The 17,367-nt window shown below is 29.6% G+C and overlaps 1 protein-coding gene and 1 pseudogene across 14 annotated transcripts; both read left to right on the top strand.

Annotated features, from left to right (window-relative positions):
• Positions 1-10,912: 10,912 nt before the first annotated feature.
• LOC111277139 (ubiquitin carboxyl-terminal hydrolase-like protein) lies at positions 10,913-16,831 on the top strand. 13 transcript variants are annotated; one of them, XR_016343789.1, is made up of 4 exons: positions 10,915-12,075; positions 12,591-12,687; positions 13,541-13,673; positions 16,305-16,831. XR_016343789.1 is itself a non-coding variant. In XM_022863362.2 (2 exons), the coding sequence occupies exons 1-2, from the start codon at positions 11,635-11,637 to the stop codon at positions 16,368-16,370; spliced, it is 507 nt and encodes a 168-aa protein (XP_022719097.2). In that variant the 5' UTR covers positions 10,943-11,634; the 3' UTR covers positions 16,371-16,831. The 13 variants fall into 13 exon arrangements, 1 of the variants encoding a protein (XP_022719097.2); XR_016343788.1 differs by having other exon boundaries at positions 10,916-12,075; positions 13,579-13,673; XR_016343787.1 differs by having other exon boundaries at positions 10,917-12,075; positions 13,579-13,719.
• On the top strand, positions 13,581-16,672 carry LOC149518307 (glutamate--tRNA ligase, cytoplasmic pseudogene; annotated as a pseudogene). Its single transcript, XR_016343790.1, has 2 exons — positions 13,581-13,673; positions 14,065-16,672. The product of XR_016343790.1 is annotated as a glutamate--tRNA ligase, cytoplasmic pseudogene (transcript).
• Positions 16,832-17,367: the final 536 nt, after the last annotated feature.

Raw genomic sequence — 17,367 nt, 5'->3', positions numbered from 1 at the left:
TGTTATAATTTGAGTATTAATTTGATTATAATATTGAGTGATTTGGTTTTAATACTTATAGATAAGTTTAATATTGTAGGAGGATGTTTAGCCTCAACGTCTGACCCTTGTCCAGGCTTTCATGGATGAGTTAATAAAATATTCGCTAGACAAATGTACCAATAAAAACTTCATATCCATTGAGGCTGATGAAGACTTATTTCATAAACAATCATTTTCTTTCATTGGTGCAGATGAGGTGAAAGAATTTTGTGAAATGAATAAATTATCAGTTGTTGAAAATCGTTACTTATATGAGGTAAGCTTATATATACAAATATGCACATTCAATATGTAGTAAGTTAGTATTAGGGTGTAATACTAACCAGCAGTGTTGATTATTATCGTGTAGCTTCCTATAAAAAGAGCTGAAGAGAAGACAGTTGATGAATAGATTTTGATTCATTGACCCTAACTTCATTAGTGAGCAGAGTGACACAGTCGTGTATCGTGCTAATCATGTGATCCAATGCATGAAATGATCGGCTTATTATTATTTACTCTCGTATAATGCGCAGTAAGCTATATTCAAACCTTAATTACTCCAACCTACTCCATTTTATGATCTGATACTTATTCTGAGTATATCATTATTATTATTTTGCAGTCGTCATTTGGTGTTTATTGTGATTGACACAAATTCTTAATGCCATACCTTCTTAATTCAGTTAATCCAACGGGGATGCCTAACCCCGATATTGAAACTTTTATAAAGAGGCATTACAGTACTTTATTATATTATATAATTTCTATTTCTTCATATTGTAAATTTTTTTTAACTTTCCACCAATTTTTTTTCTTTTCAATTTAAGGTAATATCTGCATTCAATAAGAAGATAAAAAAATCGAAATGGGTGTCATTACTGGTAAATGTTAAATTTATTCTTTTAATGCTGAGTTTGTGTATATAACTATTTTCTAAACCGACTCAATTTAATCTTCAGGTTCCTCGTCAACCCAATAATACTGAATATGGATATTATGTCTTTTATTTTATGCGAGAGATTGTGTTACATGATTTTATGATGACACCATTCAAGGTTAGTATAATTTTTATAAACTCGTTATATATTCAAAAAAATAAAATAGTATATTATGTTCTCATTTCTTAACATTTACTTCTAATATTTGTTTTTTAGTGGAAGGATAAAGAAAGCTTCACAGAAGAGAAGCTGGATGAAGTTCATAAAGAATGGTATGATTATGTATTGTCATTTATCAATGTTGAAAACCTTCAGGTTAGACATTGTTGGTTGATTGTAAATATATATGAAACAAATTGTTATAATATTGTTAACATGCAATGTTGAATGGAAACTTTAAGTTTGTATATTGGGGCCGGATATTGGTTTAATATTATTGATATACTTAATATGAATACACTATATGTAAGTATTAAATTATTGAGTACGATTATTTCAGAAAAGTATATTAATATAGCAACATTATCAGTTTTAATTTTGGATGTGTGGTAAATTTTTTGGAATACAACAATGTTCATTATGCAAATTCCAAAATGTAATTTATAGTATTAGATATATAAACCAAATGTTTTCTGGGCATAAATATACAATTGACAACAAACGTTTTTCTGGACATAAACATACAATTGACTTCACATATCAATTATGTTTATTTTATGCTATTAATGAAGGTATTTTTAGCAAGAAAACACATTCATTCACCCCCTACGAAAAACATTGAAAGTGTTTTTTTTACCAAAATCGCCTTCAATAATCCTCCCAGGAAATTATTGTCTAGAATATTAAAGGTATTTTGGGCAAAAAATACCTTCAATAATACCAATTAAAAATAAATCGAATGGATTATGAATGACTTTTTTTATGGGTAACGCTTTCAATAATCCCAACAAAAAGTTATGAAGGCGTTTTTGAATATAGCCGCCTTTAATAATTCGACAATTAAAAATTATCCCTGCGAATATTAAAGGTGTTTTGAGCAAAAAAAACCTTTAACCAACCCATCCAAGTTTTGTCTATGGAATATTGAAGGCATTTATTATAAAATTGCATTTAAAAATTCAAAACAAATTTACTGGATTATAGAATGCGAGTTTGGCCACAAATGCCTTCAATAATCGACCCCATATTTTTTCTATCGATTATTAAAGGCGTCTCTCAACGAAAAACGCCTTCAATATTCTATGATAAATTTGTTAAAGCAAGTAGTGAAGGCGTTTATGCCAAAAAATACCTAGAATAATCAATAACAAATAATATGTGCCTAAACCCAAAAAAAGCCTGAAGGACGGATCAAACCAACAATCTTATGGTAATTAAATATCCGTACAATCCTAACAATTTGATAAGCTTAATATTGGTTGAGTTTTTGAAGAAAATAAATTTAATAAGATCGGGGAAATTTTTGGTCTAAATATTAATGCCGTTTCTTATAGACAACGCCTTCTTTAATCTCATATAATTTTTTATGACGTAATTATTGAAGGCGTTATCTGTAAAAAATAAGCCTTAACTATTCACCAAAACTTTTAATAAAAATATTCAAGGTGATTTATTCAAGAAACGCCTCTAATATCAAGTCTTCAGTGGTGTTTACAAGTAACAATGCCATTATTTGAATATTTAGTGGTGTTTGAATAATAAACGCTTGAAGTTTTGTAAAAACACAGAAGCTAGCGGCATTTGTAAGTGAAAGGTCGCTACAAAACTGTCGCTAATACGTCATTTTGCTGTAATGATCTAAATGAATCCTACACAAAGCTAAGCTACAAGTGCCTTCTTTTCTAATCTATGTTTTTACCCAAATAAGTAAAACATTTGACACACCTTAAAAAAAATGAAAAGAAAGGGTCAATTGTAACTCTCAACTCATCTGGCTATAATACCTTATATGTCTTTCTTTTATCTGTTCTAGATTTATTTTTATCTGTTTTAGATTTTTCCCCTTTACTTGGTCAAATTATGAGTTCTTTCTTTGGCCAATGAAAAAATATTTTATTAAAATGAATCAAAGTAATATCATTGTATAAAAAGCAAGAGCACAAACAATACAATATGCTTTTGCTCTAAACTCACCCCTACTGAGGTCAAAACTTATCCAGGGGGCTAGCAAGCCATCCTTGCTTAGTATATGTACAATAAAAGGATGGGGTTTGCCTTACCCATTCCATTCTACACATCCCTTTGATAGCATGAAAGGTTACCTAGTCAACTGCTTGATTGGCATTTCTTCTAATTAAAAGAATCTTCTTATGTTGAATCATATGATTACTTTTTTTTACCTACTCTGAGTAAAGTCTAGAGTAATTTGTCTCCACTTTCACATTTTAATAGTTATTCTTCAATGCCAATTTAAAAGCATGGAAGGTGCAAGTAGACTTGCCAGGATCCGTCTACAAAAGGCAGCAAAGAAGTCCAAAAAATGGGCAAATAAAAAAAAGATAGAATGTGCAGTTTTAAGTGGTTGACTTGGTGTTAGTGAAAATGTTAGTAGTTTAGAATGTGATGCATCCCATATTAGATGAAAAGATTTAATTATTAATAAATAAAATTAATTTTTGTATTAATTTTATTCATATTTTAAATAATTATATTTGACCAAAAATAATTATTATATGATGAATAGTCATAACTATTTGAATATAAATAGATTGTTATTCGTAAAGGTTTTGATTATACAAAATGTCATAATAATCTGAATAAAAATTTATGTCTATTTATTCATTATAAATAAATCTTTCAGTATAACCATTTCATTGCTTCTAATTGAAAAGTTTGAGACTTTGTTGTATCATAAAAGCATAATTGCAAGTGTTTTTCATGCCTCAAAGTCAAAATTCTTTTCTATTATTTCTCTTATCTTATTTATTTTTTTCTAACAATTTAAAGTCAATTATAAGAAAGTTATATTTCACATGAAAAAGATATAAGAAAAAGAAATTGTCATGATTTGGAGATCAATATTATAGAAAGCTCAAGGTGTCAAAGGATTAATATTTCTATAGACCAAAATATTAATTTTCATAAAGATCTTCATTAGAGGTATGTATTTTATTTTTTGCATAATTGCTAGTAAAAAGATTAACTGAATAGGATAAACACGTTAACAATTTATTTCATTAGTGTGTAAAGTCAAAAATAAAATATGTAAAATATTGATTACATTGCATAAGTTTATGCATATACTGAAATTGACTCCATAATTAGGTTTAATGAATTATATTATATCTATTTGAAAAATTGATGCTTATAAACACTAAGCTGGGAAATAGCCTAAAAACATAAAAGAGAAAAACATGAATTGATTTGTGACCAAAAGAATTATCACTTGTTATAAAGTAATGAATTAAATTGGGTTCTAATGGAATTGTTGATTACTTAATTGTCATATCTTGATTATATATAGAACAGGCAAATTGCCCAATAGTTTTTATGAAAACAATTGAAAATCGATAAAGGTTTTTAGCATGAAAAATTAGATATAAATAAATAATTTATGCAGAAAATAACATTTGGCTGTAAGATTAGTTTTATTTTTAAATCATGGCACCAATTTTGAGGTAATAAGTTAAGTCAAGTTATTTGTATGATTTTATCTTTATCGGTCGTTTATAAATCAAATGTTGATATATATATTTTTGTAAATTTATTATTCGTTCAAATTTTTACTTGTGTTCAATTTTCAAGAAAGCCAATTAAAATTAAATTGATATATGTGAATAATTATTATTAAAATAAAGTGTTTCATGAATTAATTGGTGGATAATAAATCAAATAATTGCTATTATCAGAAAAATGGATAGTGTGACAAGTATTTTGCCTGATAAGTGTATTACACTAAAAGTGATTTTACAAAATAAAATTTTATTGTAAACAATCACAAAGTTGAAATCATAAATAGCCGTAAAAAAGTAAATCAATGGTTACAAAAAAGCATTGTTGCTTTTCGCATATGGGATATTGATTAAATGAAAAGGCATGTTATTAAAAATATTGAAGCATCTGTCGATTGTTAGCATTTTAAAGAATGCTCATCAATATCTAATTAGGCATGTTTATAAATTAGAAAAGAACATGCAAATTCAATGTTTTAAAGGCACAAATACATGCATGCGTTTAATTTCATTTTATGATGGCATGGAGAACATTTATACAATTAGCCATATATTACGAAAATAAACTAAATAAGATGAAATTTTCTTTCTTATACATATAAGAAAGATATGGACTATGAAGATAAAATGCCATCATCCAATTAATATATTAATGGTTAAAGACAATAAAGATATTTTTTACTTCTTATACCTGAAAAAATGACCTTTTGCAGCTTGTTAAAATGAAAAGTGAATAAGTTCTCAAGGTTTTCAATAGTTTCATGACAATGGCAAGGATGAGGCTAGTTATACACCATATTAATATATGGGCTTAGATAATAATATTAGTTTGTGAAAGCCATAAGCCTTAGAGCTAGTCAATCAATAATTTAACCAATGCAAATTCATCATGAATTTTTATATGAAATATGAGTAGAACTCATATCATAATTATTGTTTATACTATTTTGTGAAAATGATTCTTTGGATTTATGTTTCATAACTTGCATTGATATGGTGATCCAGATATGAACATATTGATCATAAAATGATTGTGAAAGTATTTAAAATTAAAGTTAAATATATCATAGACTCTTATTGTACATAGGCATATTGATCAAATGAGTAAAGTTTGAATTTATTATATATTAGAAAATGCTATAACTAATTAAAAGTGGTAAATAACATAAATATATAATCTGCATAATGGTGGAGAAATAAAGTTGTAATAAAATTTTGAAATCAAATTTAGAGGTTTCAATATTCATGAACTTGAGATTGGCAATTGGGCAATTAATATATGCATTAGAAACTCATGATAACATTTGAGATAATTAATTTCCACTAAAAGCCATCATTATAAATGAGATAACTTTAGTAGCCAAATCTACATGATTTGTAAGTGTGATGCGAATTATTATGGTTGGCTTAGAATAGCCATAAGCCAAAATTGATGCCTTGGTAATTTTTTGTTATGTATATGGTCAAATTCATAGATTGTACAAATAATTTATCATCTATGATTTTATATAGTGAAAATTTCAAAGTATATTTATTTTGAAAATCGTGAATAATTCAAAGATCTTGTGAATATGAAAACTTTTATAATAGCAAAAAGAATGCTATTTAATCCATTTGGTAATGAAAATGGTTTTGTTTATGGTAATAAAAAAATTATTACTAGTGTCCATAATGAAATAGATTCATATAAGTATTTATGAATTGACGTTAAAATCTTAAAATGAGACTATAAAAGCATAATTATCTTTGAAATCTGTTTATTGATGTAAACTCTTATATTGAGTTAAAATATAAAAGTTTGGGAACTTTTATATAAATATTAAGTTTTTTGCTAGTTACCTTTCACTAAGAGTAGATTTGGAGGCCTCATACTTTAAAAAAAAAAAAAACCTCCAAATAGTGAAAAGATAAGTGAAATGGCAACTTGATTAAATATATATGATATATTGAACAATTAAATAAGATATTCTTTAATAAAAGAATGCATACTGTCACATGGTGGGGTGATAAGAATAAAAAAAATAAAAATTACCACCATAATGTTGTAAGTTTTAGTATAATTTTATGAGCAAATTACACAAGCAAATAAGTTTAGACACTTATTAAAGTAAAACTATAAAAAAAATCCTTAAAAATTTTAAAAGAACTAAAATGGTTTGGTTTATTCAATGAGTTTATCCAATTGTATTAAAAGTATGATTGTATTAAAAAAGTATAAAGGAATGAAAAAAGAATGGTTGAAATTAAGAATATAGAGTTGTGGCCACAATCAAAACTAATTATTTGTTAAAATGATAAGAATGAGGCAAAATGTCTAGAGCATATAAATAATATGTAAAATGAAAAGTTTATATATATTAGCCTGGAGTGATTATATTAAAGATTTAATTTTAAGTGAGGGTAATTACCATAAAAGAAAATTAAATTCTAAGATATTTGGTTAGTAGTACTACAAGTAGAATGAATTTAAACTCCTACTATTAGACACCAATAATGGAAACCTAACTTTGAATTAATAACTTCTAATTACAAAGTTTAATGGGTAAAAACAAGTTATTATTATGTATCTGTTAAACACTAGTAAAATTTATTCAAATTTTAAAAACTAGAGTGATCCATTGCATGGGGAGGATGATTTTTTATACTCTTAATAGAGTTTTAAATGTCTAAAGCAATGGAGACATAATGAAAACTATACTTATATAAATATAAAAGTGATACTACTTTAACAAGAATAATTAGGGTCTCTTTTGCAAATATTTATGAATAGGATAACCACATGGTCATAATAGTGTTAAAAACTGTTATAAAACTCTAACAAAAGAATAAATAAGTATTATGTGTGTTATATCTTTAATTTTAACACTAGGAGTTTAGGTTTAATTTGCGAACACCATCAATTTCATTAGAATTCTAAGATACATACGTTAATTAAAGGTTTAAATCAAGAGATTCCTTTTTGTATTCATAATATTTATTTATGTGAAAGGTAAAAATTAAGCACCAATATTCCAAATTAGTGGAGGATTATTAGTAGTTTAGAATGTGATGCATCCCATTTTGAACAAAAAGATTTAATTATTGATGAATAAAATTAATTTTTGTATTAATTTTAGTCATATTTTAAATAATTATGTTTGGACAGAAACAATTATCATATGATAAGTGATCATAACTATTTGAATATAAATAAATTATTATTCATAAATGTCATGATTATACAAAAAGTAATAACCATTTAAATAAACGTTTATGTTTGTTTATTCATTATAAATAAATCTTTTAGTATAACCATTTTTATTATTTTTGATTGGAGAGTTTGAGACTTTATTGTATCTTAAAGAGATAATTGACTTTAAAAAAGTGTTCTTCACACTTTAAAATCAAAACTTTTTTCTATTATTTTTCTTATCTTATTTATATCTTCTAATAGAAATTGTACTCAATATGGGTAATAAGGGTTAGCATAAGGCCTTAGTTTGGAGATACACACGACCTTTCAAAGTTTTTAAAAAGGTAGACAAAGTTGTGTACAAACTAGAAATGCCACCAAAATTGAAGGTGGACTCAGTTTTCCATGTTAGCATGTTTAAGCCATTCCATGAAAATCAAGAGAATCACAGTGTGCACCATTGAAAATAAAAGGCCTTATTTGATGGCCTAGAGTATATTTGCTGATCGGGTTGTGAGGCGACAACTTATAAACCAAAATAGGAGTATTTGGGGCAATGGATGGGACTTCCGGATAGTGAGGTTAATTGGGAAACAGCCCAAAATTTATGGCAATTCAAGGATCAAATCAAGCAGTTCCATGTAGGCGATGCGACAAGGGCATTGTGAAGTCAACTAGGAGAGAATGTCACAGTTCGCACGAGCACAGTAGGGGCTAAGGCTCGCTCACCAAGAGTAGGCCAGGGGGTTTAGCCACTAAACAGGCAACAAGCATTAGGCTCACCTGCACAAAAGCGCCAGGCCACAATCCATGTAGATACATCTTCTACAAGGTCCCATAATACACCAAGGAGAGTTGCGAGTACAAAATATTCCCACATGACCCATGCTCAAGCAATTTCCTAGGAGTTGAATCTAATCCTTTAAATTATAGAATTTGGTGGTAAGAGGGTTTGGTCGACCCTTTAAATCAAGGAGAAATGATATAATCTTGGGTTTTAATTGTAATTCCTTGACTTGGATAATTGTAGATGTATTAAGGCTTCAAGTATAAATAGGGGTCCAGGGGGTTTAGGTGCTAGACAAGCAACAAGCATCAAGCCTGCCTAGATAAGAGCATCATGCCAAGATCCATGCATGCCCAATTTTTAAAGGGGACCAAAAAGCACCAAAGAGAGCTGCAAGCACTAAATATTCCCACATGATCGATGCTTAAGTTAAGACCTAAGCTCGTGACACAAGCACTTACCTTCATGAAATTCATACTATCAAATATTTATTCTCCAAATTATCAAGTCTCACTAGTAATCACTAAAATAATGTCGCAATTGATTGTGCATTTAAATCAATTTGGTATTTATCTTAATAATTTTCATAATTTTAAAAATGTTTGATTTTGATTCTGCTTTGGGTATATGTTTGTCTCATCTTTGAGTATATGCGTGAATATTACTTGGATTTTGATAAAATTGTATGAAGCAAACCTTTGAAATTAAGATTTGATTTAGGGTGTGTGTGATGACAATAAGACAAAGTTTTTTCCAATTCTAGGTTAATTTTTTGAATAATATTTTAAAAATAAGTTTGGAGGAAGTATTTTAAAATTTTGAAAAAATTTGAATGAAAACATTTTAAGTCAGCATTTTAAAATAATAGTATTTATATTAGTTTTGTTTGGATAAATATTTTTTAGAAAAGAATTTAATCTATTGAAATTTAATAAAAAATAATTATAAACGAAGCATAATGATATTAAATATTAAAAATATATGTATATATAAAATAAACAATATGAGCATTATTAGTTTTGTAAAAAAGTACAAATATTGTTAATAATATTAAAAATAAAAATATAATAGAGCTAAATAAAATGGTAGTTTTGTTTTTTAAATTTTATATTTTATGATGAGTCATATGAACTAAAGTGAGAGGAAATTTGAAGAAATTAAAAAAAAAAAAATTTACCTCTTTTGGTAGAATTCAAGAAAGAATTTGAGCTCTTGAAATTAAAATTTGAAATTCTTCTTAAATTTTGAAACTTTTTTTTTATCTAAATTAGTAAATTTAATTTTTGAACAAATGAAATTTCTCACTCAAATACATTATCTATACACACTTTAAAATAAACTTTTATTTGACTAGGCTAGAGTTTAAATTGTTGTTTTGTTTATTTTTAAAATTTTTCATTCAGTTTTCTACATAAAATAAAATGGCCATATGACCAAAAAATTTCATGCCGCATTTTTTAATTTTAAAATTATCCAAAAAATATCACATCAACTTAATATATATCACGTCAACAAAATAAATACACATGTCAACGATAGTTTTAACTAGAGGACCGAGTAAAGAAAAATTGATAATATAGGAACTTATTTTATACAAATTATTAAAAAGAGACTAAATCCCTAACATTTATAAGTGCATGGACTAATAATGCAAAGTAAAATTTAAAATTTTGAACATGCAACTAGAGAGTGAATTTATATAAAAAAAAAAAAACCATAAAGTTACTTTGTTCAGTAAAATTTTAGAGTAAAAGATATTATTAGTTATTCAATTATAATCATATTTTTAAAATAATTATTTAATTATTAAAATTTTTATTTAATCATTTTAAAAATTTAGGTAAATATGTTTTGTCATATGGTGTCAATCTTTAATAATATACAAATAAGAGATATCACATGATATTATCACATTATCTAATATGTCAAGTTATTTTATAAATTTTGCTAATATAACAATGTTACGTGGCATCTAATAGCTTACATAACATTGCCATAATAGCACACTGCTAAAAACTAACGATTGATTTAAAAACATATATATATATATTTATATAAAATTTAGTGACTAATTTAAAATTACTGTCATAATTAAGTGATAATAGTGCAATTTACCCAAAATTTACAACCGAGGTTTACATGAAGTGGGCGGGTGGGAAAGGAGAAGATTTGGGCGGTGGAAAACCCAGATCTACATGAAAGGGCCTTGAGCCCATCGCTGTCAGGTCAAACTGTTCAAAGACAGCTCAGCCTCACGAATCACCAAGAAAACAATAAAAAGCACACGTGTCCTGATAGCTTAGCTGTAATTAGGGGGTATTATTATATTACAATAAAACAACGAAGGCCAACTAAAAAAAAAAGGCAATAGATCGAGAAATATTAGATCTAATTCAATCTAAAAAAACATTTACATTGAAAAAGAAATGAAAAACAAAAATTTGATAATTATTACAAAGAAAATCAAAATTATCTTAAAATTAACGTCCTTCCTCGGTTTTTTTTTTTTAACTGAAAACAAAAAATAAAATGTAAACGAACATTACAAAATGTTAATTGATGTTTAAAATATAATTAATGAGATTTTTTAATTTATCAAAAATAAATATAATTTTTTAAATAATTTTTTAAAGTGTTCGTATGCATCCATTAACTTTTTCATGATCGTAAGTACTTGCTGCTCTTCCTTTCTATTTTTTTTTTTTTTTGAAGGGTGATGCTCTTCCTTTCTCAATACTAAAAATGCCGTATTCTTTCTTTAATATACTCAAAATGTTTTCGATTCACTGCCCTTTTGTTATTCTACCAAAATTAATTAATGGCAATTGACAAAGAGGGTGTCTGGTGAAGAAATCCACGTTAACTCCACGTTTCCTTTTGTTTTCGAAAGTTGAAATTTTTTTGCGCGATCCTAACTTGAGTTTCTCCTCTGAATTCTGATCATCTAAAATTCAATCCACTTTTGGTTTCGTTTTAAAGATATTTTATCCCAACCGGCTTTGATATCTCTTTCTTTCTCTCTCCAATCCCGGAAAGTGAATTATGTTGACGTCTGAGGCTGAAAGGGAGATATCCGGAAGTGCAAGTGTTGGTGATGGTTATGATGATGACTACGATAATCCAGAATCTGGCAGTGTTGTGTCCCACACTCGCATAAGTGATTTTGATGGACGTGCGTGTAAAAGGGATTTCGTGATGGCAAAGGTAAAGCAGGTGGTCTTGTTTCCATTTGCAAAGTTTAATAAGAAGAAGAAGAAAAAAACAAAAACCAGTGCGAAGATGCCTTCTTTCTCTTCTTCCGGTAAAAGGGTTGGTTCAGGCGGTGGTTTCTGCAGTCGCTTTTGTTGCACGCAGCCCCGTACTTTGGAATCACCAGCTGATTCCAAAACTAGCGACCCCAATGATCCCACCTTCACATATGAGATGCTTAAAGCTTTGATTGAGAGCAATCATTTCTACTCTGAAGACTGCAATCCCCATTCAGTTTAGTATCCGATATATCATTAATTTGAAATTATTGCGTGATGCTGCTATTATTCTTTCCGTTGTTGCCACTTGTTTTGCGGTTGTGATTGTTGACATGATTTCCTCAAGTTTCAGATTAATTGCTAGTTTTCATTGAATTGGGTCAATAGAGTCTGGAATCGCAAATAATCAGCCAAGAATGTGCTAGCTGCCCTTTTCTTGCTAGTTATGGACTCATGGCTGAGTACCTCAGTTACCTAAATTTTGAGCCATCACATATGTGACAAAATAACCTCGCTGAAGTTTGAGTCAACTTTGTGGTTGTGCCAATTCAGCATTGCTAGCAGGTTTAGGGTATGTGAACTGATTGAATTCACCCTGTAGGCGGTATTGGTTGTTTCTATTAGTCAAATGATGAATTGGGAAAGGTATCCAAATAGTCAATGATACCGGGAAGAGTTCATGACTGAGACCTTGTATGTAGATAGTGTTAAGACTTCAACAGGTCTTAGCTGATTTCTTTTTGATATCAGTTAATTTTACACCAAATGGAGGCCAACTTCTTGTTGTAGCTAGCTTGACCAAAGATCAACTGGGACAGTATGTTCATCTTGCGCATTTGGAGCTCAGGTACTGCTTTCTTTGATAAATATGTATTCATACTGATAGTTGGCATATGTCCTAATTACACCTAAAAAATGAGAAGAATGTGCCTGCACACCAATTTAAGCATCTTGTTTCCATTTTTTGATTGATTCATCAGTAGTAAGAATATGGAGCTGGTATATATATTCCTTAGTTTAAGGCACAATTGAACTCTTCCTTTTATGAATTCATTCAAAAGTAAAAGGCATTTTGTATATATTTTGGGTGAGGGTAACACATGTAGGTGGCAGAGTACCTAAAGTGGACCTGGCAATTTGTTTCATGTCTGTTTCATATCAAATATGTGAAAATTGCTGTGTCACAATTCATTTCGAGCAAAACATGAAACACATTTTTTGGTTTGTGTGAAACCCATATATGGCATTTGTCTTAATTACACCTCAAGAATGAGGAGAATGTGCCTGCACACCAATTTAAGCATCTTGTTTCCATTTTTTTTTATTGATTCTTAGTAGTAAGAATATAGAGCTGATATATATATTCCTTAGTTTAAGGCACAAGTGAACTCTTCGTTTTATGAATTCAGCCAAAAGCAAAAGGCATTTTGTATATATTTTTGGTCAGGGTAACACATATTGGTTGCAGAGTATCTGAAGTAGACTTGGCAATTTGTTTTGTGTTTGTTTCGTATCAAACATTTGTAAAACATGAAAATTGCCATGTCATAATTTATGTCGACATGCCAAACATGGAACACTTTTTTTGGTTTTTGTGAAACCCATGTACGGTTTTTGTTAAAATTTTAAATTGTTGGTTTCGTGTTTTTTCGTATTGTTCTTGTGTCACGTCATCATGTCTAGTTTAAAAAAATTACCAGGTCTAACCTGAAGCATTGCTGAATCAAATGTTTGGTAGTGATGGAGATGCATCAGAGGAGGGTGTCAATTTGGTCGCCAGCTGAAAAAATTGGAAAAACTCATGAATGGGGATATTCAGTATTTAAGAAGCAGGCATGTCAACTTTCATCATAACCGTTGAACTTGCTACAGCCAATAGGTTTGTTCTCCCAAGTCTGCCATAGAGGTATTTCAATAAGATTTTTTGAACTAATTATTGACTGTCTAGAAGTTGTTCACTTATTTATAGCTAGGGCTTCAATGTGCGGTGACTGTTAGGCTCAGATTACATATTGAGAGCCCTGAACTGAAGTAGTACATGGAAATTGTAACATGTAATTGTTTCAGTGATCTGATAATAAGTAAAGTATTGAGAAGAGAACCATCGGAGATGAGGAGCATGGGGGATTGTAATTCTGTTTTAATTATTTGAAAATAGTTTATTTTTCTGGGCAAGCTTGTAGATCAATACAGAAACTATTTATGAATTGATGATGTTTTCCAGATGGATTTCTCATTTATCAAGCAGTTAAAAACAAAAAAACATAAAATCCAAATGACACAATTTGTTTTCACAAAAGAGCAAAAGACCGTAAATATGGATATTTCTGATAAGGCAAAAGTAGGTAGCCTGCCTACAGTGGAAGGAGATCTTCCTGATGCTGAGATTGGAAAGGTGCTATTGAGATTCACTCCTGAACAAGCAGTTATCTTCATGTAGGGCACTCTAAAGAATCCCTATTAAATGAGTACTTTGCTCAACGGTACCCAGGTGAAGGAATCTTGCGCTTTGATGAAACAAATCTCATTGAAGAAAGTGATGAATTTGTAGAAAATATTAAAAAGATGTTGAGACATTGGACATCAAGTATCAAAAGGTCACTATACTTCAGATTTCTTCTCAAAGTTGATGGATATGTCTGAAAAGTTAATACAAGAAGGTGAAGCCTATTTGGAAGATATGCCAATTGAGGAAATGCAAAAAGAAAGGATGGATGGCATTAAATCAAAATCTAGGAACAACAGTGTCGAGGAGAATTTAATGCTGTGAAAGGAAATCAATGCTGGATTTGAAAGGGGGCTTGTAGTGCTGTCTTCATGGAAAGTTAGACATGCAAGACCCAAACAAATCTCCTAGGATCCAGTGTATTACCGCTGCAATCTAGTTCCCTGCCATCCAATTGGATCTAAGTACCAGTTATAACCAACTTATGATTTTGCTTGTCCTTTTGTTGATGCTGAAAAGGTATAAGACATGCACTCTGATCTTGTGAGTATTGCAAGGCTCAATACCATAGGATTCGAGAGGATATGGGAATGCAAAAGACATATATATTAGTTTAGTTGATTGAATATGGTATATATGCTTCTTGGTAAGCATAAGCTGCTCTGGTTTGTGCAAAATGGTAAAGTACATGGATGAGATGATCCCTGTTTCCCAACTGTCCAAGGAATTGATCACCGAGGTCTGTAACTAGAGGCCTTGATACAATTTATTTTGGAACATTTAAGTTTGCATGGCTGTTAATTTCAACTCAATTCAAAGCACGTGATTGGTTATTTCCTTGCTATAGACTTGCTTAGGCTGTATTTTGTACAGCTGCCTCATCTTCTCTAACTATTCAGCATCTCAGTTCTTACTCCTAACAGCATCGTTGTCATTATGTGATTGAATGTTCTTTGGAGTGTCATAGTTTGCTTTAGAATATAGGTTCTGATTTCATTGAGTATTAAATTTTCCATCCTTTTGTTCCAGGGGGCAATGGGACAAACATTGGACTATTAATAAGAAGATCATTTATCCTGTTTGTCCTAGGCATATGGCAGTCATTGAAGACAACTTTTGTTATTGCCCTTAACTAATGGTCCTGATGAGCCATTTGTTCCTATTATCCTGAGGCCTAAGAAATATGATGGTGTTAGAGAGAAGGCAATTACATACACAAGGAGGATATGGCTAGACTATGCTGATGAAAGTGCATCTCGGTGGATGATGAAGTAACCTTAGTGGATTAGGGAAATGGCTTTGTGAGAGAAATATTAAGGTCTGGAATGGAAACATAACCCAGTTAGTAGGAGTTTGCATCTTGAAGGATCTGTCAAGAAAACAAAATTGAAGCTCACGTGGCTAGCAGAAACAAGTAAATTTGTTAACCTTTCCTTGGTGGAGTTTGACTATCTAATAACAAAGAAGAAAGTATAGTATTGACTTACGTTTAGGCTGTTAGTGCAATTTTGTTCTCTTTTAAAATTAATATTTGGCACAAGTTAAATACTGGAATACTGTTCCCCAGTGCTCCTGCAAATTTAAAATTAGTACAACTGTTGTAATTTGATCGCATAACATCCTGTCAGAATGGTTTCTCTTCCACTTTTACACCAAAAATCATAGAGGATTATGTTTATCCATGCATGCAATCATACATGTATGCTTGTTTGTAATGTCACAGGCGCAATGAACATGGCTGCATTGTAAATCATTTGCAAATATTGCAGAAACCAATTTTAAGGTTATTTTTATTTGTTGACAATTACGCAATAAGAATTATGTGCAAGAAATTGAACACATATTTCTGTCTTTTTTTTGTTCTGGATGCTTGTAGGATTTTTCACTGTGGTTTTATATGGAAGGGAGTATAATATAGTGCAGTTTATTGTTTGCCCTGGATGATTTGATACTCAGTCAAAGTGTATGGTGTTTAGTATGAAGGATTTAGGCTATTACTTTTATCATTGTGGATGCAGCTGGAAGGAGAGGATTTCCTAGATGTACTAAACCCATGTACGAAAAAGGAGATAGCAGCATTTTGAGATTCCAACATGCGCAATTTGAAGCAAGGAGAGGAAAGGCTACTTCAGATGTGATGTTCCCTTTGTTAGACCTTCAAGGCCTGTGGTTTTGTTCGCAATTCCTGATGGCCACTTCAGGCATTTACCCTATCTTTATTCTGATCTTGAAAGACTACGGGAGAAGTTATGAGCTCTTGCCATTTTCTCTCTTTTGGTATTTTTGGCTTATAGTTGGACTTGCAAGTTTATAACAATCGCGGATATAACATTTTTTGGTTCTTGTTTTATGGTAGTTATGAACAAAAGTTTTTGTTTTTTCTCAATTCTTCTATCACGCTATCAACACTGGTGGGTTCATTTTCAATGATATGTTTCTGCTTTTCACTTTTGATTTTCTAGCTGCTTGATCTGGGCCTTTGGAAGACTGAAGATTTGCAAAAATTAGAACATTGTAATGCAGTGTCACGGACATGGTTTCTATATTTTAATCTTTGTTATTTTTCTATGGGTGATTTGATGTGACATTGATTTGTTTTGGACAATTTTTAAGGTTTGCTCGGTAAAATGGAAAGCGAAAGTGAATGGGAAAAAAATGAACAGAAAATAAATTTTATGTCGACTTGATAAGAAAAAAATTTGAGGAAAGAAATTAGGAAAAATTATTGATTTTTACATATATTTATAAATATAAATTATTTTAAATTAAAAAGATCAAGAGAGAAAATAAGAGAGATGCGATTATGTATTGTATATTCACAAGATTATTTATCATATTTATATTTTATTTTTTCTTGATAAAATCATATAAGATTTATTTTATTTTATTGTTTTTAATTCTTCCGAGTAATAGATAAAAAAATGAAAAATTTTCATCTTCTCAGTCAAATACATCAATAAAAAACATTATTTTTTATTTTTTCATTTGTCTATTACTCCAAAATTTCTTTTAATTTTTTTTTCTATTAAGTACACGAGTAAAAAATATATTTTTCATCTTTTTATTTTTTTTTCTTCTTTC

This window comes from Durio zibethinus, chromosome 7 (genome assembly GCF_047325235.1).
Source record: "Durio zibethinus cultivar Kanyao isolate XHJ-2024 chromosome 7, ASM4732523v1, whole genome shotgun sequence".
Lineage (NCBI taxonomy): Eukaryota > Viridiplantae > Streptophyta > Magnoliopsida > Malvales > Malvaceae > Durio > Durio zibethinus.
Note: the sequence above shows the minus strand (reverse complement) of the source record. Positions and strands in the feature narration are given on the sequence as shown.